Consider the following 22,449-nt stretch of genomic DNA (forward strand, 5'->3'; position numbering starts at 1 on the left):
TTGTAAAGATACTATACAGAGGGTTACAGTTACATGAGTGAGGTAATGAGTACACTTCCTCTTGAACATTGTTACCCCCTCCATTGTTTTCCCCCTACCATCCCCTCCCTCCCTCCCAATTTTGTGTGTTTTTGTTTTTTTTGTTTTAGGTTGGTTGGGTTGCTTGAATTCTGGGCCTGGGTGCTATCCCTGAGCTCTTCAGTTCAAGGTGAGGCCTCTACCTTTGAGCCACAGCAACACTTCTGGTTTTCTGGTTAATTGGAGATAAGAGTTTCATGAGGGCTGGGAAGGTGGCTCAGTGACAGAGTGCTTGCCTTGCATGCATGAGGCCCTGGGTTCCATTCCTCAGCACCACATAAGCAGAAAAAGCTGGGAATGGCACAGTGGCTCAAGTGGTAGAACACTGACCTTGAGCTGAAGAGCTGAAGGACAGTGTCCAGGCCCAGAGTTTAGGCCCACAACTGACCAAAAAAAAAGAGAGAGAGAAAGAGAGAGAGAGTGAATCTTAGGAACTTTCCTGCCCTGGCTGGCTTTGAACCATGATCCTCATATCAGCCTCCTGAGTAACTAGGAGGTATGAGTCACCAGTGCCTGGCTTGTTTTCATTTTTTAGAGATGTTCAGATTGATAAAAGATAATGATGGGTTGATCACAACAGTGGCCTGATTGTAAATTGAAATTTATTTTATTGATTTTGTAACACTTACTGGAGAAAATTTGTGACTGGAAATGAAAAAATTACAATTTTTTCAACCTGAAGAACTTCTTGATGTCTTGAAATTATTTTTTTTCCACAAAATTGATGAATAGGAAAGACAAATTACTTTTAGAACAAAGAAAGAAAATAAGATTTATTCTTGTCTTTCTTGGCTAGGTAGTATGTACTGGTTCATAGACTTAAAAGACTTCACTAGGTGCTAGGAAGGTGGGTCAGTGGTAGAGCGCATGCCTTGTACACATGAGGCCCTGAGTTCGATTCCTCAGTACCACATAAGCAAAAAGAAAAAGCCAGAAGTGGCGCTGTGGCTCAAGTGGTCGAGTGCTAGCCTTGAGCTGAAGAGCTGAGGGAGAGTGCCCAGGCCCAGAGTTCAGGCCCCACGACCGGACCAAAAAAAAAAAGACTTCACTAAAAAACAACTCAATAACTTTTTAAAAAGGAAGCAGAAAAGATACAGAAATGTGAACTCCTTCACTATACTTTGAATATAGAAAGCAAAAACCTAATAACCCAAGTTGTATGGTATCTGTTGAAGATATAAGGAGAGTTTGTGTGGAATAAATAATTCTTAACTCCCTCTCTGTTGTAGACCAGGGAATTGTTAAAATATGTTCAATATGCTCTGGGTTAAATTTATTTTTTATGGTTTTGGATGACTTTAGATAGGAAGAAACGTAGTATAACATAATTAAAGACCTGAGTACAGAAATTAGTCACAGCTGGTTGTACAGGTTCATGCATGTTCATGTATGCTTTTAATTAGTTACATTGTACATATATTCACGGTTTATTGCATTGTAAAGGAAGATCACAAGGATTTGGAAGGAGCCATTGATTTTTCTAGTGTCACTGGAACTTGAACTTGGGGCCTAACCTTTGGGAGGCAGGTGTTCTACCACTTGAACCATACCCATAATCTTTTTTACTTGAGTTATTTTTCAGATTGGGTCTCATGTTTTTGTCTGAGGCTACCCTCAGATTTGGATCTTTCTATCTGTTACCTCAGGATCACAAGTATGCTCCACCATTACTGGCTTATTGATTGAGATGGCGTTTCACTAACTTTTTTAAATAGTCTGGTGTCAAACTGATTTTTCCAAACTCTACCTCCCCTGCAGCTGGGATTATAGATGTGAACCACAGTTCCTGACCCCGAAAACCGTATTAAAAATAGAATTGCCTTTTACTGTGAAGGTATAAAAAGCTTCTTACATGTGTATTTATATGTGTGTATGTATGTGTATATTTTTGAGAGGCAAGTCTTGAATTCACGATCTTCCTTCCTTACACTTTCAAGTGTTGAGATTACAGTTGTGTACCACAATGCTCAGCTTGAAAGCTTTGTTTTAGAAGCTATTGTCTCCCATTTGCTAAGATGAAGAAAATGTTCTATATTTCCTTAAATCACTTATCTCGTGAGGTGATTAAGGCATTGTGTTGGAATTCTCCAGAGCCAAAGAGGAATGTGAGGAAACTATTAAGGGAATTAGCTCATGTTGTTTTGGAGGCTGAGGATGTTTTATATAGCTAAAGGAACAAGGAAGTGGTAGTTTAACTCTGAGAGAGTCAAGGCTAAAGTCCTGAGAGTGCAGAGGAGGTTATTGATATGTCTAGGTTCCTAAAATCTGGAAAAGCTCTTATTTCTAATGCCCAAGGACAGAAGAAGGGTGCTCCAACTCTAGAAAGGAGTGAGTTAACCTTCCTCAGATTTTTTTGTTCTTTGTGGGCCTCCAGTCAATTAGATGGTGCCTGTGCACATGGAGGACAGTGTCCTCTGGAAACATCCTGAAGATAGACTCGGAAATAATACTTTACCAGCAATGCAGGTATTCCTTGGTTCAGTCAAAATTAACTGTCATTGACAGAATATAGCATTATAATGGAAAACAAAATGTATTGTTGATGTATTAATTGATAAGTCAGTACAAATGACTATCTCATGCTGCGTACAAAATGAAGTCCATGTGTTACATAGCCTGCAGTTGTTCCACTTACTTTTAGAAAATATTGTGTATATCTAGCTTGAGTGTGTATAAAATAATAAACTTGGTTAATAATACTTAGGAATATTTTATCTGTGGTGTTTCTACTAATTTTTTTTTTTCTCCAAAGTTTTTTAATCAGGTTCTGATGCTTGGGAAAACATCTATCAGCGATTTGTCAGAGCATGTTTTTGACTTAATTTTGGAACTCTACAATATTGATAGTCATTTGCTGCTCTCCGTTTTACCCCAGCTTGAGTTTAAATTAAAGGTAACTATTTTAAAATAATACAGTTGTTTTAGTCAGGCTAGCAAAGAATATTATTTGTGGCTTTTTAATTCTTTACAATAATTTTACCTGAGTAAAACAGTTGAGGGACTATTACCATTTAGTTGTGTCTTGTCTATCTGTATATCGACAGTGTCTGATATTTGCCTGACAAGTAGTAGATATTGACCAAATAATCAGCAGGATAACATTTTCCTTCAAATAGGTTTTTCTAGGTTAATTCTAGCATTTGGCTGACTTTTTACATTGAACTTGTATTTTCTTGTGTGTCTGCATGTATGTATGTATGTATGCATGTATATATATATGTACATGTACACATATATTTTCTTTTTTATTGTTATTATAAAGGTGATGTACAGAGGGTTTACAGTACATGTCAAGTAATGAATACATTTCTTTTTGGACGGTATCACCTCTTCCCTCACTTTCTCCCAGTTTTTCCTTCCCATTCCTACCCATATATTTTATAGCTCATTTTCAACGTAGTGTCTAGTGAGTAAGCTTGTATTTTCAAGATATAGGTGATATCAATTCTCTTGATCTCCTGATTGGACTAGAAAAATAGTTTAGAGCTTATTATTCACAGTTTTTTTTTTTAACCCAGTACTATGGTTTGAACAGAGTCTTACACTTGTTTGACAAATGTTCTTGAGCCATGTTCCCAGTCCTTTTTATGTTTATTTATTTATTTATTTTTTGATTTGGCATTTCATTTTTGCCTGGAGCTAGACTAACTGCAGTCCTTTCAGAATGCCTACCAAGTAACTGGATTACAAATGTGTGCTACCACACCAGTCCCCCAAATGCTTTCTTTTATCAATATGTTGTTATTTCCTAAGTTTGTTTACTTTTTACATAGTGAAAATTTTTGTACTCTTTAGGGAACATTTCCCTATTGCCTTGACATGAAGCTGTCAAAGTAAGTTTCATTGGTTTGATAAAATTAGGGAATATATTTTCTCCTTTTGAATCTTCTTCTTTGGTGATGCTTGGGTTTAAAGTCATAGTCACCCAGAGTACAGTACTCTAATTATTTCCATGCAGTATTTCTTATTTCTAAAAATTTTGATTTATCTCTTTCAAAGTAAGATAGTTAATGAATAGTTAAGAGATACTCTAAATAACTAGTAAATAATTGTTCTTGTTTTATTTTGGAGGATACTTTTGGTATATACTTTTCCAAGTCAGTCATTTGATTAACTGGCCTCCCTTTCCCCTTTTAATGTGGCTAGCAGTTTTGGTGAGGTAAGGCAGTCACCCTTCTAATTACTTTGTTGATTTATCTGATTTTCTCTAGTAAAACTATAAAGTAAATGCTATGTGCATTTTCCTATGAGAAATATAAAGATAAGGAAGTTATCATCCCTGCTTTCAGCCAACTTAACATCTAGTATGGGAGGAAGAGGAAAAAAAATCCAGATCTAATAAGAGGCCAGATATTATAAGTGTCGTAAGAAATACAAACAGCATACTATTGAAGCAAAGAAAACAGCATGCAGAAGCATATAGAGGTAGGAAGGTGCTGGGTGAATATGTGGAACATATTATAGTAGCTTAAAGTTTAAGGAAGGTAGTATAAGTTTAAATCACTCCTGGCCATACATTAGGATATTCATTTGTGGAACTTAATAGATTTCCATGTGTTAAATCAGACCAGGTGAAACAGAACTTATGAGAATAAAATTAATGCATCAGGTGTGTTTGTTTTGGAGCTTAAGAAATGATTCTAAATATATAGCCAGTGCTGAGTGCTTATTTAGAGGAATAAAGATTTTTTTTTTCTCACATACAATAGGGGTTCTTGAATGCTAGCTTGAGACATTGCTTAAAAAATGAGAGGGGCTGGGAAGGTGGCTCCGTGGTACATTGCTTGCCTTACATAAGGCATGAGGCCTTGGGTTCAATTCCTCAGCATCACATAAGCAGAAAAGCTGGAAGTGGTGCTGTGGCTCAAGTGGAAGTGTTAGCCTTGAGCTGAATTGCTGAGGGACAGCACCCAGGCCCAGACTTCAGGCTCCATGACTGACCAAAAAAAAAAAAAATAGAGTGCCATCCATAGCACCTTGAATATTAATGCTACTTGATAGACCCAATTGCCACATTTTGTGTTCAAGTCCAACACTGTGATTTCCTTATTATTTAGCTCATTGTGTTATTTGTTTGTAGTACCAAACTCAACAATAAAATTGAGTTTTTACCCTCAGATGCCTGCAATTTAGTATATAAAATGGAAATTCTAACTTTTACATATGTAAGGTGTTACAGTTATGCTGTTGAACTTCCTTTAGGAATCTGGTGTATATAGATTAACTGACTCTCCTATTGGAAGGATTCAAGACACATTTATTTCTACAAGAACTAAACTATAATCAGACTGAATTCTCTGTTTATTGTAGGCCTAGCTGCTTACGATGTTTTTTGTTAGAGCCTCATTTTTAAAGATATTTTAGTAGGTTTTTCAATTTGAGATTGAATACAAATAAGTTGTTGGAGGGAGTCTAACATTTAATTAGACTTCTGAGACATTTCATGTAAGGATACTGCTTTAATGTAATTTGAGCTAATTAGAGCATTATAGTATTTTATTTTGTGAACAATGTAGTGAGCATTTTTACATAGTTTTTCTTTTTTTTTAGGATTATAATGCATCTTTTTTTAATTTATTTTTTATTTGTGAACATACTGTACAGAGGGGTTACAATTACATGGGCAGGATAATGCGTATACATAGTTTTTCAATTGGAGTTCATATAAGGTTTTCTGTGATTGGAGAATAAGGGAACTTGGGATAGGTTATGTTGTGAATTTCTACCTCATAGTTTAAAAGTATTTGTGTTTTGTTTTAGAGCAATGATAATGAGGAACGACTCCAAGTTGTTAAACTGCTGGCAAAAATGTTTGGGGCAAAGGATTCAGAATTGGCTTCTCAAAACAAACCACTTTGGCAGTGCTACTTGGGAAGGTATAAGACTGTGGCTTCTTGTTTAACAGCAATACACATTTATATCTACTTAGATTATTTTTTCTTAGCTTACATTATTATGGGGGGTGTTCTTTTTTACATCTCCACTCATGGTCACAATATATTCCAATCATTTTCACCATCTATATCACTCTACTCCCGCTTTTTTCTCCCTCCCCAAACAGTTTCAGCTGGGCTCGCTCATTTCTTATGTTCATGTTCTGTTTTCATAGTTGCAAATACCTTTTTGACAGTATTAATTTTTTTCTTTCTCTTTCTTTCTGTTAGCTCTATGTTGTTTTTTTTTAAAAACACCAGCCACATTTAAGCTATGTTCTCTGAAGTCATAAAAATGAAGGTTTTTGTTGTTGTTGGTGGTGGGGGTTATGGGGCTTGAACTCTGGGCCTGGGCAATGTTGCTGAGCTCTTCAGCTCAAAGCTAGCACTCTCCCACTTGAGCCACAGTGCTACTTCCAGATTTCTGGTGGTTAATTGGAGATAAGAGAATCATGAACTTTCCTGCTCAGGATCTCAGCCTCCTGAGTAGCTAGGATTACAGGTGCTGGCAAATGAAGGGTTTTATTTGTGGAATTTTACATATTGATAATTATTGCTGTATTGGGCTGGGAAGGTGGCTCAGTGGTAGAGTGCTTGCCTTGCATGTATGAGGCCCTGGGTTAGATTTCTCAGCACCACATAAACAGAAAAAGCTGGAAGCGGCCTGTGGCTCAAGTGGTAGAGCACCAGCCTTGAGCTGAAGAGCTGAGGGACAGCGCTCAGGCCCAGAGTTCAGGGCCCAAAACTGGGGGGGGGGGAAAGATTACTGTATTTAAAAACTCCTTTTATCTTTTCATCTGTTATCCTATTTTTAAGATAGCTCATTTATAAACTATCTCATGTATTAACAGATGTAAAGTTAAAATTATTATTTTAAAGCAATGATTAATTCCAGTTAAAAATTCCTTTTGGAGAGACAATCTATCTATAGAAAGTTATATTTGGTTAGGTTATTTGGAGATATTGAAAGATATGGATAATAACAAAACAAAAAAATGATTGTGTATTTCTCTTAATTTTCCTTCTGTATTCTTACTTAAAGGAAGTGATGATCTGGGTTTCTTAAATTAGTTGCAGAACTTTCTAGTGTGCTGTGTATGTTATTTTTTCTATAGTAGAGGTTTGTTTCTTTACTGTTAATAAGTAGTTACTGAACCTGAAAATATTAAAAGCAGTACAGATGTTCTGACTGAAATCTACATTGATTGATCTAGAGACTAAAGAAGGACATTTATTCCCTCTAATTTATTGTCATAACGGAATGCTGTGAAGTCATTAACAGATGGGATTAAAAACTCCTACTGTATTTTCTTTGTGTTGAAATCCTTGTGTTAGTATCACCACTTTTATTTCGAATGTAACAACTATCAGATTTTTAATTAATTATTTATTTTGGGGACTGGGAATGTGGCTTAGTGGTAGACTGCTTGCCTAGCTTATATAAAGCCTTGAGTTCAATTCCTCAGAACCACATAAAGAGAAGAAGCCTGAAGTGGTGCTATGGCTCAAGTAGTAGAGTGCTAGCCTTGAGCAAAAGAAGCTCAGGGACAGTGTCCAGGCCCTGAGTTCAAACACCTGGACTGGCAAAAAATAATTAAAGAAAAATGGAATGTTTTGGTGGTACTGGGGTTAGAACTCAAGTCCTTGCCAGATGGGTACTCTACTACTAGCCATACTTCCATTTGTCGTTGTCCATTTGTCGTTGTCGTCGTCTTATTTTTTTTTGTCAGTTGTGGGCCTTGAACTCTGGGCCTGAGCGCTGTCCCTCAGCTCTTCAGCTCAAGGCTAGCACTCTACCACTTGAGCCACAGTGCCACTTCCGGTTTTCTGGTGGTTTATTGGAGATAAGAGTCTCACGGACTTTCCTGCCCGGGCTGGCTTTGAAACTCGATCCTCAGATCTCAGCCGCCTGAGTAGCTAGGATTACAGGCATGAGCTTGTCTTTTTTTTGTTTTAACCATTTAATTAATAAAATTTATATGCTGGTACTGAGGTTTGAACTCAGAGCCTGGGCACTGTCACTTTGTTTAGGTAGAACATTCAAGGCTAATGCTTTACCACTTGATGTACAGTTCCACTGTAGCTTTTTGGTGGTTATTTAGATGTAAGAGACTCATGGAGTTTCCTATTTAAGCTGTCTTTGAACTGCTCCTCTCAGCTCTTAGCCCTCTGAGTAGATAGAATTATAGGTGAAAGCCATCAGTGCCTGGATACCCTGATTATTTTTGTGATAGTGTCTCACTTACTATCCTGGTATGTTCCTAGGTCAAATCCTACCCATGTTAGGCTTTCTGTAGCTAGGAAAACAGACATGTACCAACATTATCCAGCTTTCAGTGAAGTGAGGGCTAGTCTTAGGAGCTTTCCTATCTCAGCTGGCCTTAAACTTCAGTTCTTCCAATCTCCCCAATTAGCTAGAATTACAAACATAAGCTGGTACCCAGCTACAACTACCATTTCCTAATAGTAAATCAAATCTTTTCATCTTATTTTTCTAACTTGTTAAGTGATTATAAACACACACACACACACACACACACACACACACACACACACACACACACACACACACACACACACACACACACACACACACACTCCTAAATTCCTAATCTTACTCCTTAGCTTTAGTTGAAGTTCACTGATAATATTTAATGAGGAAGTTAAGCTAATAAAATGTTAACACTTTGTGATTTAATTTTTAGACCTCTTTTTGGACAATAGGCACATTATCAAATTGTGCAACTGAATTTCAAGACTTTTAATTTTTTGAAATGGAAATGTACTTTTTAAATATACTTGTATTGTACAGCCATGCATCATGGAACCATAGGAACATATTGTGAGAAAGGACTTACACAAACTAATATGTCCAAGACATCACTTGGTGATATAATCTTAATGAACTACTGTTGTGTGGGTGACTTGATGATGACTGAAATACTATGTGATACATAGCTGTATAGACATTTGCTGTATTTTTAAATTAAGATTTATATTAGACTTTATTTTACATGTTTCCAAAGGAAAAATAATATGCCACCTATTAACAGTGTAATTTTTTCTCTTCTTTTTTTTTTTTTTTTGTTGGTAGTGGGGCCTGAACTCTGGGCCTGAGTGCTGTCCCTGAGGCTTCAGCTCAAGGCTAGCACTCTACCACTTGAGCCACAGCGCCACTTTTGGCTTTTTCTGCTTATGTGGTGCTGAGGAATCAAACCCAGGGCCTCATGCATGCAAAGCAAACACTTACCACCGAGCCACTTTCCCAGCCCAGTGTAATTTTTTCTTTTAATATTAATAACCTAAAACTCAGTATTAAATATTACCAAGTTTTGGGGTAGGAAATGTAGCTTAGTGGTATAATACTTGCCTACTGTGCGAACACTACATAAAATAATACAAAGAAAACAACCCCAAATGAAACCAGCAGAACATCACCAAATTTAAGGAGTCAAAATATTTCAGATTTTTTGTTATAATTATTTGTAATAACTGTAAGTTACATAATGAGTTAAAAATGATAAAAGTGTATGGGATTAAAGATGATTTAATATTTGAATTCAGAATACTCAAACCATGGGCTCTCTAGGCTAGATATTATAATTTTAGGTTTTGGAGACAAAGTCTGTAATGGAAAAATGCTTTTTTTCTAATAAACTAAGAAACTTTATTTTGAGTAATTTGTAAGATTTTTATCATGTAAATGCCAAATTTTGTTTCTTTTTATTTTTCAAAGTTTGTTTCTAAATCATTAGAAACTGGATTGAGAACCTTTTAATTTTGCAGAATTAAGGCAGTACTTTGAAAATACTTTGGTACATAGAAACCTTTGATTCATTTTCATGTACCTTAACAAATTAAAAAAATATTTAATGAGTTTTTTTTTGTTTTTTTTTGTTTTGTCGGTCGTGGGCCTTGAACTCTGGGCCTGGGCGCTGTCTCCTCAGATCTCAGCCTCCTGAGTAGCTAGAATTATAGGCGCGAGCCACTGGTGCCCGAGTTTTTTGTTTTTTATGTGGTACTGAGGATTTCAACCCCGGGCCTCATGCATGCTAAGCAAGCACTCTGCCACTAAGCCACAATCCCAGCCACCCTTAAAGAATTTTTTTTAAGTTGCTATTTTGCATTCGTTGATGAGCTGTTATAACTTTGAATATCGGTATTTGAGAGATGGCTTGACATCATGGGCTTCTTGAGGAATACAACACTACTTGTGAAATGGTCTTGCTTTAAAAAAAAAAAGGGATTCTACAGGAGTGAGGAAAGGGGTAGGTAGAGGAGGGATGGGTGAGAATATTGAAAAGGGTGACATCGGCCAAAATATATTTATATTAATAAACTGCTTTGTTAAATTGCAACTCCTTTGTACAATTAAAGACAATAAAGTTGAAAACTAAAACATAGGATTCTAATATGATGAAATATCTAAATCTTAATTACTAATTTATAAGTTTTAGGCATAGGGAGTCTTTTAGTGACATCAGAAAAATAGAATTAGAGAAATCTAAACTTGGAAAAATCTACACATAGGCATGTGTGCACACATACATACACACACTCGAAATGTTCCAATAAAACTACAAGGCAAAAGAGAGTTGGAAAATGTAAGATTAAAGAGATTTAAATAGAATGACCACAAGAGAGTTTTAATTTTTTTTTTTTTTTTGGCTGGTCATGGGGCTTGAACTCTGGACATGGGCGCTGTCCCTGTGCTCTTCAGCTCAAGGCAAGTGCTCTACCTCTTGAGCCACAGCAATACTTCCGGTTTTCTGGTACTTTTCCTGCTCAGGGTGGTTTTGAACTGTGATCCTCAGATCTCAGCCTCCTGAGTAGCTATGATTACAGACGTGAGCCACCAGTACCTGGCAGAAAAAATTTTGTAATTCTATTTCTGACAGCATATACACACATAGATTTTACTTTGGGTTTTCCTACATTGTTTTTTCTTTAATTTGCGAAATAAAATATAAATCTAAGTGCACATGTAATTTTAAATAAGCTTGTGTAAATTAACCATGTTTGTTTCTATTATTTTAAAAATTGCTCTTTTTATTTTATCAGATTTAATGACATTCATGTACCAATCCGCCTGGAATGTGTGAAATTTGCTAGCCATTGTCTCATGAACCATCCTGACTTAGCAAAGGATTTAACAGGTACTATTTATGTGCAACAAATATTACTAAATGCTCTTTGGTGGAAATATAATCAGCTTTATAGAGAAAGTATTTTTTGGGGGGGGGATTGTTGTGAAAAGTGAAGGCTTGTTTCAATTTATCATCATGGAATTTATTCTCTGAAGCTTCAATATTTATAGTATCATTCCTGTGTAGGTTAGAAACATATATAAGGAGTTAGTGCTTTCTTGAGCCAATTAGTTTCTTAGATTACAGACAGTGAGTTTTTTTTTAAGCAGTTGGATTTGAATAGGTCCTGTCTAAATAGAGATTATAAGGGGCATTCTTTAATATTTTAAGAACTTAAGTGAAAAGCAATTATATATAAACTTAGGTTGTTAATGTTTAAAAGTCTAAGGCAATTCAGCTTTCAGATTTTTGTATTAATAAGGCTATTTGTTGCCTATAGTTTTTAAGAACAATGAAATAATTCAGAAAGTATAGATTAAAACACAATTCCTACAAAACTGTTAGCATCTTCTATGTTTATGGGATTTAAGATAGGAACATACAGTTACAGTCAAAATGCCCCTCAGTAAATGTTCTTCTTACTTTTATATAACTACTTAACTACTATAGTGATTTGGTCTGCAGCCTGCTGATGTTTTTATAACTCTACCCTGTGTGTATCTTTCTATAAAAGAAATATATAATTGTGCATTTTCTTGAAATATTACCTGAATTTAAACTTACTGTCTTATTATGTGGCTTTTCCTGTTATTAATTAATTAATTTAGCTATTTGCTGTTTCTTTGCTATTTTCTTGTCTTCTGTTTCATGTATTATTAAGTGGGTTTACAAGTTAATATTTTCTTTTGTGATTTTTTTTGGGGGGAAGGGATACTAGTACTCTACCTTGAATTCAGGGCCTTGTATTCAGCTGGGTTTCTTTATTATTAAGGTATTGTACAGAAGGGTTACCATTTCATAAGTCAGCTAATAAGTATAATTCTTTTGGGATAATGTCACCCTTTTGTTCCCTTTCCCCCAGTTTCTCCCTCTGTCCTTGGCTATAAGTTGGACAGTTGATTTTCTACTAGTGTATACTGAATGCCATGACTTCATTTGTTCACCCTTCTTCCATTTCTGCACACCCCCCTCCAAAAAAAAGAGCCCAAACCAAAAGCACTACTACTGTTTCCACTACTACCACTACCCCCCCCCACACACACACACAATAAAACCATGTTTCCATTTGCTGGAATTCGTTTTTTTTTTTCTTGGTTGTGGGGCTTGAACCCTGGGCCTGGATGCTGTCCTTCTGCTCTTCAGCTCTAGGCTAGCACTCTACCACTTGAGCCATGGTGCCACTTCCAGTTTTCTGGTTGTGTGATTTTTTTTTTTTTTTTTTTTTTGTCGGTCGTGGGGCTTGAACTCTGGGCCTGGGCGCTGTCCCTCAGCTCTTCAGCTCAAGGCGAGCGCTCTACCACTTGAGCTACAGCGCCACTTCCGGTTTTCTGTTGGTTTATTGGAGATAGGAGTCTCACGGTCTCTCCTGCCCGGGCTGGCTTTGAACCGCGATCCTCAGATCTCAGCCTCCTGAGTAGCTAGGATTACAGGCATGAGCCACCAGCGCCCGGCTTGGTTGTGTGTGTTTTTTTTTTTTTTTTTTTTAATTGGAGATAAGAGTCTCACGGACTTTCCTGCCCGGGCTGGTTTTGAACCATGATCCTCAGATCTCAGCATCCTGAGTAGATAGTATTACAGGCACCTGGCTTGGAATTAGTTTTGATAAATAGTATTTTAAATATTAAGAGGAGTTAAGCCTTTCAGTTCCTCCCCTAAGAGTATCCTCCTTTAGTCTTGACTGTGTCTGAATGCCTAGAGTTCTGTATAAGATAATCATGTCCAGTTGTATTTTTGATCTAGCTTGAGAGAAAACATGGGCCATTTATCTCTCTGAACTTGGCTTATCTCATACAATTGTGATTTGTTTTACCTCCATCCATTTCCCTTGCATGATGCATTATTATTTTTAACAGATGAGTAAAATTCCATTTTTGGTAGGGCATCTTGGCTGTTTCCATAGATGGCTATTGTGAATAGTACAGCAATGAACATGGATGTGCAAATATCTTTATTATGTCCTGACTTGTAATGATCTAGATAGATAACCAAGAGTGGGATGGCTGTGTCATAGGGAAGTTCTATGTTTAGTTTTTTGAGGAGTCCCTAGACTGCTGTTCAGAGTATTTACACTAGTTTACATTCCCACCAGCAGTGCAATAGGATTTTCCCCTATTCCCATTTTCCCCCACATTCCTGCCAGTGTATGCTGTAGATTGAATTCTTTTGTTGGCGATGAAACTGGGGTAAGATGGAATCTGAGTAGTTTTGATTTGTATTTTCTTTATGGCCAGGATGTTGAGCATTTTCTCATGTGTTTATTGGCCATTCTTCTTCTGAAAAGTCTCTATTTTACTCCTTTGCCTATTTATTGGTTGGTTTATTAGTTTCTTAGGGATGTTAATTTTTTTGTACAATAGAATCAGGTTTTAATTATTTTGGAATTTTCTTATTAATATTTATTTATTAATTTTGGTCATGGGGCTTAAATTCTGGGCCTGGGTGCTGCCCCTCAGCTCTTCAGCTCAAGGCTAGCACTCTACCACTTGAGCTACAGTGCCACTTCAGGTTTTCTGAGTGGTTTATTGGAGATAAGAAACTCACACGGACTTTCCTGTCCGGGCTGGCTTTGAACTGAGATCCTCAGATCTCAGCCTCTTGAGTAGCTAGGATTAAAGGCATGAGCCACCAGCACCTGGCCAATTTTTTTTTTTACTATAAAGTTACTATATGGAGGGGTTACAGTTACATAAAAGTAAGGTGTAATGAGTACATTTCCTAATGAGCATTGTTACCCTCTCTTTTGTTTTTCCCCTTCTATCCCTTTCCTCCCATCTCTTCAACTCCTCCCACACCTCAAGTTGTAAAGTTCATTTTCAACATAGTGTCTTGTATATCTCCTTGTTATAGTGGGTCAGCTTGTATCCTTGTTTCAGCATTCTGTCATTTCCCTTTCCCTCCCCAAATTAGAAAAATGTATATACAAGATTCAGGGCACTAGAATCAAATACAGTGAAAAGAGGGGTTATACCATAGGGGGAAGAACATACAAAAGAAACAACAACAACAAAAAAATCACATAGTACATTAAAAACAACAGCAACAAAGAAAAAAAAACCCTTGTGTCCTTTGCTTAGCAATCATCGTATATGGTCATATGTATGTACATAGCTTTTGACCTTTTCTGCTTGTTCTAGTAAGATAATCCTAGATGTATACTAGTTATTGCAAATAAGGGAAACTATGAGACCTGTGTTTCTTGGGTGGGTCTGGCTTACTTCATGTATTATTTTCCAAGTCTTTCCATTTCCTAGCAAATGGGGCAATGTCATTCTTTCTGATAGAGGCATAGAATGCCACTGTGTGTATATCTGTCTGTCTGTCTGTCTGTCTGTCTGTCTGTCTGTCTGCTGTCTGTCTATCTGTCTATCTATCTATCACATTTTCTTGATCCATTCATTTACTGAAGGACATCTTAGCTATGGTAAATAATGCTGCACTAAACATAGTTGTTCTGGTAGCTTTAGAATGGCTTTGTTTGTGATCATTTGTGTAAATGGCCAGAAGTGGTATTGCTGGGTCATAGGGGAGCTCTATGTGGGGGATATTCATTTATTTTAGATATTAGGGCCTTGTCAAGTATACAGCTGGTAAAGATCTTCTCCCAGTCTGTTGGCTGTCTTTCTAGTTTAGTAATTATGCTTTGCTGGGCAGAAACTTCTTATTGTGATATAATCCCATTTGTCACGTCTCACTTTTTTTTGCTGTGCCCTTGGGACTCTTTTCAAAAAGTTCATACCTATGCCTTTAAGTTCTAATATTTCTCCTACTCCCATCTTAGAGTAGTTTCAGAGTTCAGATTTGAGGCTTAGGTTGAGGTTTTTGAGTTTATATTGATTTGGCTGTTTTTCTTGCTCTCAGTTGGTATTTGAACCATGATTCTAGTTTAGTATGACAGCTCACACTTGAACCATGACTCCAGTTTATCTTGTTGCTAGTTAATTGTAGATGGAGTCTTAAACTTTTCTGCTTAAGCTGGTTTTTTCTTTTATATAAACATAAAATTTTTGAGTATGTTTTTCCATAGTCAGACACTAATACCGGATTTACACTGGCTAAATAATAAATGAAAATAATATATGCTGAGTTTTATTTTTCCTAGACATCTAAAATACACTGTAGATATGAATAATTTTACCAGTAACCTTTTTAGTCCTTATCATAGATTTGAATATTTCACTTGGAGGCAGTGTATAGTCTCAGTTTTTATGACATCTTTATGTTATTATTTTGTAGCTTTTACCTTCTTTGTGGTTGGCTGGAATGAAGTCCAGGATTCTTCCTACTGTGCGTGCAAATTTCCAACTATTTTTTTTTAATTGTGAAAATACTGTACAGAGGGGTTACAATTACATGGGCAAGATAATGAGTACATTTCTTATCAAGCATTGTAGCCTCCTCCTTTGTTTCCCCTTCCCATCCCTTCCCATCCTCCCCCTGCCACCCCCCAATCCTCCCTGCTCCCCTCCCCCCCCACCAAAGTTGTAAAGTTCGTTTTTGACATAACGACTTGTACATCTCATTGTTGCAATAAACTCCTTTTTTTTGGGGGGGGGGTCCAGTCGTGGGGCCTGAACTCTGGGCCTGGGCGCTGTCCCTCAGCTCTTCAGCTCAAGGCTAGCGCTCTACCACTTGAGCCACAGCACCACTTCCGGCTTTTTTCTTTTTGCTTATGTGGTGCTGAGGAATCGAACCCAGGGCCTCGAGCATGCAAGGCAAGCACTCTACCACTGAGCCACCTTCCCAGCCCCAAGCAATAAACTACTTTTATCTGTAGTCTTCATCTCTCCTTTCTCTTGGTACCTAAAATTTCTAAACATTTTTCTGAGTGCTCTGAAAGTAAGCTTTCCTGTTGATCTCTTTTTTATTTAGACTTCATCTTTTCCCTTTGTCCTTAACATGTCCTGTCTCTAACAACCCAAATTTGTTGACACATCTCTTTTGCTATGATTTCTTGTTGTTTTTCTTTTTTGGGCAAATTGGGATTTGACTCAAGGCCTGCTCAGCATGTGTTTTACCACCTGAGCCATACCCTCAGCTCTTTTTTGGCTTTTGTTATTCTTCATCTAGGGTTTCCTGTTTTTACTTGAGGCTGCTCTTGGGTGATGTTCACTGATATTACTGTTGTCTGCCACCCCATCCAGTTTGTTGATTGAAATAGGGTCTTGCTAACTCTACCTGGACTAGCCTTGGCACTGTGATCCTCTCGATCCCCACCTTCTGAGTAGCTGAGATTATAGACATGAGCCTGTAAAACAGTATTTTACGTGGGGTATAGTGGTTCCTTGCTACTTGGAAGGCATAAATTAGAGCATAGAGTTTGAGTGTCCCAAGAACTAGAAAAGCCTACCATGAGCTGGGCCCTTAATTGAAAACAAAACATAACTCTTCCTCCCCTCCCCCCTTCCCCCCACCCTTTCAAAACTTAAAAAAAAATCAGATTTTTCCTGTGTGAGTAGAGATATATGTGTCTGTCTTACATACACACAGTCTTTTATTATTGACTTTGTTGTTTATGAGATTTATTCTCAGTCTTCCAACCAAATTTTGAAGTACATAGGTTCAACATTTTTGAAGAGTATTGATAAAATGCTTTGTTAAATTAACCATTGAGAATTTGTTTATTTTCTGTTATCTCTTCCTGTCATGGCTGCTGTTAGTGAACTAATAGCTTTTGTGTATTTGTGTTTAACGTGAATGAGTGGTTTATTGTTGGTATGTCTCTTTTTTTTTCTTTTCCTGTGACACATAAAATAATGTGTTGCTTGTGAAATATGAAGTATAAAACTGTATTTATCTTGGAGAGGAGATGAGCTTGATCAAATTAACATGCTTCATTTGAGATGACAGCACTAAAAATTACTTACTGGGTAAGATAACTGATGATATTAGCATTTTTTGAGTAGTTTTGTTGCTGTTTTTCTTTATAAGCACTTTCTCCCTATTAGAATAGCTCATGCTAGTATAAAACACTGAAAGTAGAGAGATTTAAGGTACGGTTACTGGTCTTCTCTGTCTTTGGAATATAGTTGTTCAGTGTTAATTTTTAGAGAATTAACATTCAACATTAGTGGATAAGCATGGCTATTTTTATTAATCTAAATCCAGGCAACCAAAATTTTATTCTGACTGGTCTCCAAATAAAAATAGATGACTAGTATCTTGGTTTTTTTATTAATATTTTTTATTGTGAAAATACCATACAGAGGAGTTACAATTACATGAGCAAGGTGTAACAAGTACATTTCTTATCAAACATTGTTGTCTCCCCCTTTGTTTCTCCTTACCATCCCTGCCCTCCAAGCTCCTCTACCCCCCACACTAGTATCTTGTTAAATTCATGTTTATTGTAAGCACTTTCTTAAATCTCATTCCTAAAGGGTGTTAGTTTTGCTTCATCTTAGTCATTGCAGGTGTGAATTCCATGCTTTTCATTTTAAGAACATGTTCTGCTGATCAATTTTAATTGTTTTTTCTTTCTTCTGTCTTTATTTTGTCCTTTTTTAGTACACTTAGTAGATTGTCTTACCATCTTCCTTATTCCTTTTCTTGGCAGCTAGTATTCCAACTTAATAAAAGTTCCCTTTATTTAATTAATATACTTTAGCCTTTTCTAATAACATTACTTGACTCCAATTATTTTATCCATTTATATGAGTTTTTTTTTTCCTGTTGATTCTGAGGTTTGAACTCAGGCCTCATACATATTAGTAGTTGTCCTATTTTGCATTGATTATTTTGAAATAAGATCTCATTTTGTGACCAAAACACCCTGGGCTGACATCCTCCTCCTTTTGCTTCCCTATAGGGGCTGACAGGTATATTGTTATTGTGCCCAGCTATTGGTTAAGATTGAGTTTTAGGAACTTTTGTGTCTGAGCTGGTAATCAAACTGCCATCTCTCAATCTCTACCTCCCAAATACCTAGGATTGCAGATTTGAGCTACTGTAGCCAGCAAAAAATGAAATGTTAAATTGTTGATACAACTCTTTATTTTATGACTCAGTTAATTTGGTTAGAAACTACCTAATCAACTTCCACCCTAATAAGTCCTGAGTTTTTAGTGAAGGACTGGCAGTCCTCTTTTCTGTTTTTCCTGGCTCACAATTTTCTTGAAATGTTGAATATTTTACTGAGGTTTTGAGTTTGCAGTGGTTTATTTTCAAAGATGTGTGTAATCTTTTAAAGCATTTTAATTATTAAGGTTTCCATTTTAATTAAAGAAAAGCTTCTCTTTCAGAGTATCTTAAAGTGAGGTCACATGACCCCGAGGAAGCTATTAGACATGATGTGATTGTGTCCATAGTTACAGCTGCTAAAAAGGATATTCTTCTCGTCAATGATCATTTACTGAATTTTGTGAGAGAACGAACGTTAGACAAACGGGTAAGAAGGAATAAGTAGTTATTAGAATTGCTACTAGGGCTTTAATTTCATACAGGAAGCTCAATGGAATTTCACTTGAAATACTGAATTTTTCTCTATATAGTAATTATATATTGATATTCAATATCTTAGAATTAAAGAAGATAATATGGTATAAAATGAGGGTAAATGAAAAACTGCATTTATGTAATGAAGTGTTTTTACCTTATAGGGAAGGGTTTTATCTGTTAAGTGAAATCAAAAACTAGAGTACTAATCTACTGAATTTATGTAATGAAAGCGTATTACATTATAAATGGAACTTTTTGTTTTAAGTGGAGAGTGCGTAAAGAGGCCATGATGGGACTTGCCCAAATATATAAGAAGTATGCTTTACAATCAGCAGCTGGAAAAGATGCTGCAAAACAGATATCATGGATCAAGGACAAATTGCTACACATATATTATCAAAATAGTATTGATGATCGGTAAGTTAAGGAATATATATGTATATATTTGAATGATATTTGGTGATTTGGATATAACTTCTTGATCTGTTATTTTATACAACTATTTTCTTTATAATTTCAGACTACCCCTTAGTTTTTAATACAGAGTAAATGGGACCAGTAATTGTTTTTATCTAAGGACATAAATGAAGCAGTAATGTATATGTAACATTAAGGATGCTACATATATATTTTTTTTTCTTGTCAGTCCTGGGGCTTGAAGTGGTACAGCTTTTATATTAATTTGAACAGAATATATATTTGAACAGAATAGTATTTAAAAGTAGAAATTAAATGGTTGTAACTTTAATTTTGTTTCATTACCTTTTTCAAATACAATTAAATAAAATAAACTTTAGATTTTAGATAGCTGAAATAAAAACAGTCCCTTTCAAGGCTAAAAGCAGGTTATAAATTTATATAAAAATATATTATTTAGCTGGGTGCTGATGGCTCACACCTATAATCTCAGCTGCTCAGGAGGCTAAGATCTGAGGAGCACAGTGCAAAACTAGCCTAGGCAGACAAATCTGTGAGACATTTTTTTCCCTCCATCCCCTGTGTGAAACTCTTACCTCATTAATCAGCAAAGTGTCAGAACTGGAGGTGTGGCTGAAGTAGTAGAGCCCTAGCCTTGAGTAAAAAAGCATTGAATCATGAGGCCCTGAATTTAAGTCTCAATATTGGCACAAAACAAAAGAATAACAACAAAAAACTCCTCCCCCACATTATTTAAAGATAAATCTTGTATTGATGATATCCATTTGGTTGTTAATAGAGCCCCCAAGCTATTTACAATTGATTGATTTGACAAATTAGTGGGATCTATATGGTTATGTCTGTGGCAGGTCAGAATGAGGAAAGAAGCTGTAGATTGCATTAACATTTTAAAGATGGATAGAAACAATATTTAGGATTAGCATTAAGAAACTTTTAGTTATTTTTTTTTAATTTTATTTGTGAACATGCTATACAGAGGAGTTACAATTACATGGGCAGGATAATGCGTACATTTCTTACCAAGCATTGCAGCCTCCTCCTTTGTTTACCCTTTAGTTATTTTTTTTTTTTTTTTTTTTGGGTCCGGTCGTGGGGCCTGAACTCTGGGCCTGAGTGCTGTCCCTCAGCTCTTCAGCTCAAGGCTAGCACTCTACCACTTGAGCCACAGCGCCACTTCCGGCTTTTTTTCTTTTTGCGTATGTGGTGCTGGGGAATCGAACCCAGGGCCTCATGCATACAAGGCAAGAGCTCTACCACTGAGCCACCTTCCCAGCCCCTTTTAGATATTTTTTAAAAATCATTTCGTATAACAAGTCTATTGTCAGACTTCTTTCTTTCCTTTTTTTTTTTTTTTTGGCCATTCTTGGGGCTTGAACTCAGGGCCTAGGCTTGCCCCTGAGCTTCTTTTGCTCAAGGCTAGTGCTCTCACTTGAGGCATAGCACCACTTCCAGCCTTTTCTGTTTATGTGTATTAAGGAATTGAACCTAGTGGTTCTGTGTATTAAGGAATTGAACTTAGTGCTTCATGCATGCTAGGCAAGCCACTCTACCACTAAGCCACATTCCCAGCCCAAGACTTCTTGAATATGTATTCTTGAATATATATATTCATCATCAGTACAGAAAGATTGACTTAACAATTTCCTAGGACTTTTTATTTTATTTTGGAGATAGTGTTTCCTTCTTCTAGGTCCCTCTGGAAGCAGTACTGGCAATGACAGTGATTTATTGTCCTACCTGGTTTGGGGAAGCAGGTCATGCTTCTAGTGAAGGAAATAAAAGAGGAAGGATTTCTTAGACATTTTAACTATGTCTTTATTCATATTGGGTAATTATGATAGTTCACAGTATATCTATTTTTCTTAATAAGAGGTACTGGCTTTTGAACTCAGAGCCTCACATTTGCTAAGCATGTGCTCTACCATGGAACCACACTTGAGCTCACATGTTGATTACTAAAAATCTGTAAAGAACTTAACTTTTCTTTGTAAACTTTAATGTACAGAAACATAGTATTTGGTGCTTGGAGTGACCTGGTATGGTTTTTTTATTAAACAGCTAGGAAATTGAGTCCTTGATGAACAGCTTGACCAAATTTATGATGCCATAGTTAACTTGCTTAGATATAGGGCTATTACTGTGTCCTTTTCCTGGACTCTTGCACAGAAAGAGTTGATTTGGCAATTCTACCGTCACTCAGGAGGGCTCATAAAGTGTTTTTTTTTAAAACCATATTTTGGAATTTGTCTGCAAATGTGGTACATTTAATCAATATGTTACCTTCTCTGTTCTTTCTATAGATTACTTGTTGAACGGATCTTTGCTCAATACATGGTTCCCCACAATTTGGAAACTACAGAACGGATGAAGTGCTTATATTACTTGTATGCCACATTGGATTTAAATGCTGTGAAGTATGTGTCAAGTGTCAAATTCATCTTTTTATCTTTTTCAGTACATTGGATTTTACAGAAAAACCATGGATACCTTTATATTAATGTGTAAACTATGTAATGTAAATGCTGTTGAAAGGGCCAAGACACAATAAACAACTTGACTTTATTTATGCTGTCAATAATATTAGGTTAAATAGAAACAATCAAAAACTAATTAGAGGTAATTAATGAGAAATTGAAGGATTTGATTTTTTTACCAAGTAATTTTTTTACCAAGTAATATAATATACATTTCATTTAACATGTTAAAAAAGGTCTCATAAAATACTAAGTTTGTCTCATATGGTCCTGGTTTATATTATGGTATAGGCAGTAACATAAAAATTTTTGAGCTACATAGCCTCAGCACAGTGTTACATTTTATCATAAAGGAAAGCTACAAAAATATATTTTTATTAAAATATTTGATTTTTATTTGTTATAAATTCATAAAATGTTATCTAATTTAAATGCATCCTAGAATGATTGGTTTGTCATAATTAGTTGTTGGCCTCTTAAGTTGAAAAAAATATATATACACGGTATATTTCTCCTATTTAAAACTCCAGTTTGTTGGAAATCATGGTAAATCTGACCATCTTGACTCATACATATTCATGATTAAAAGTCACATTTAAGCAAAACTTGAGAATTGGCACTTACTCATCCTTTGTGGAAAAAAATGACTAAGGAATATTTTGGCTAAAAAGGAAATTAAATCCACAAAGAGAGAGTATGGAAGAAGTAGCAAAAATTTTTTTTTATTATTATTTTTATTTTTGGGGGGGGTCGTTGTGGGGCCTGAACTCTGGGCCTGGGCGCTGT

At 36.1% G+C, this 22,449-nt stretch overlaps 1 protein-coding gene across 5 annotated transcripts in view; it reads left to right on the forward strand.

The window, feature by feature from the left end:
• Window positions 1-22,449, forward strand: part of Pds5b (PDS5 cohesin associated factor B) — a 112,975-nt gene that overhangs the window by 17,462 nt on the left and 73,064 nt on the right. For all 5 annotated transcript variants that reach the window (XM_013027308.1, XM_013027306.1, XM_013027311.1 and 2 more), the window contains exons 7-12: window positions 2,831-2,971; window positions 5,839-5,954; window positions 11,073-11,167; window positions 18,556-18,701; window positions 19,017-19,168; window positions 21,490-21,603. In XM_013027308.1, coding sequence (XP_012882762.1) covers window positions 2,831-2,971; window positions 5,839-5,954; window positions 11,073-11,167; window positions 18,556-18,701; window positions 19,017-19,168; window positions 21,490-21,603 — 764 coding nt within the window. The remainder of the gene's footprint in view (window positions 1-2,830; window positions 2,972-5,838; window positions 5,955-11,072; window positions 11,168-18,555; window positions 18,702-19,016; window positions 19,169-21,489; window positions 21,604-22,449) is intronic.

This window comes from Dipodomys ordii, unplaced genomic scaffold, assembly GCF_000151885.1.
Source record: "Dipodomys ordii isolate 6190 unplaced genomic scaffold, Dord_2.0 Scaffold102, whole genome shotgun sequence".
Classification (NCBI taxonomy): domain Eukaryota; kingdom Metazoa; phylum Chordata; class Mammalia; order Rodentia; family Heteromyidae; genus Dipodomys; species Dipodomys ordii.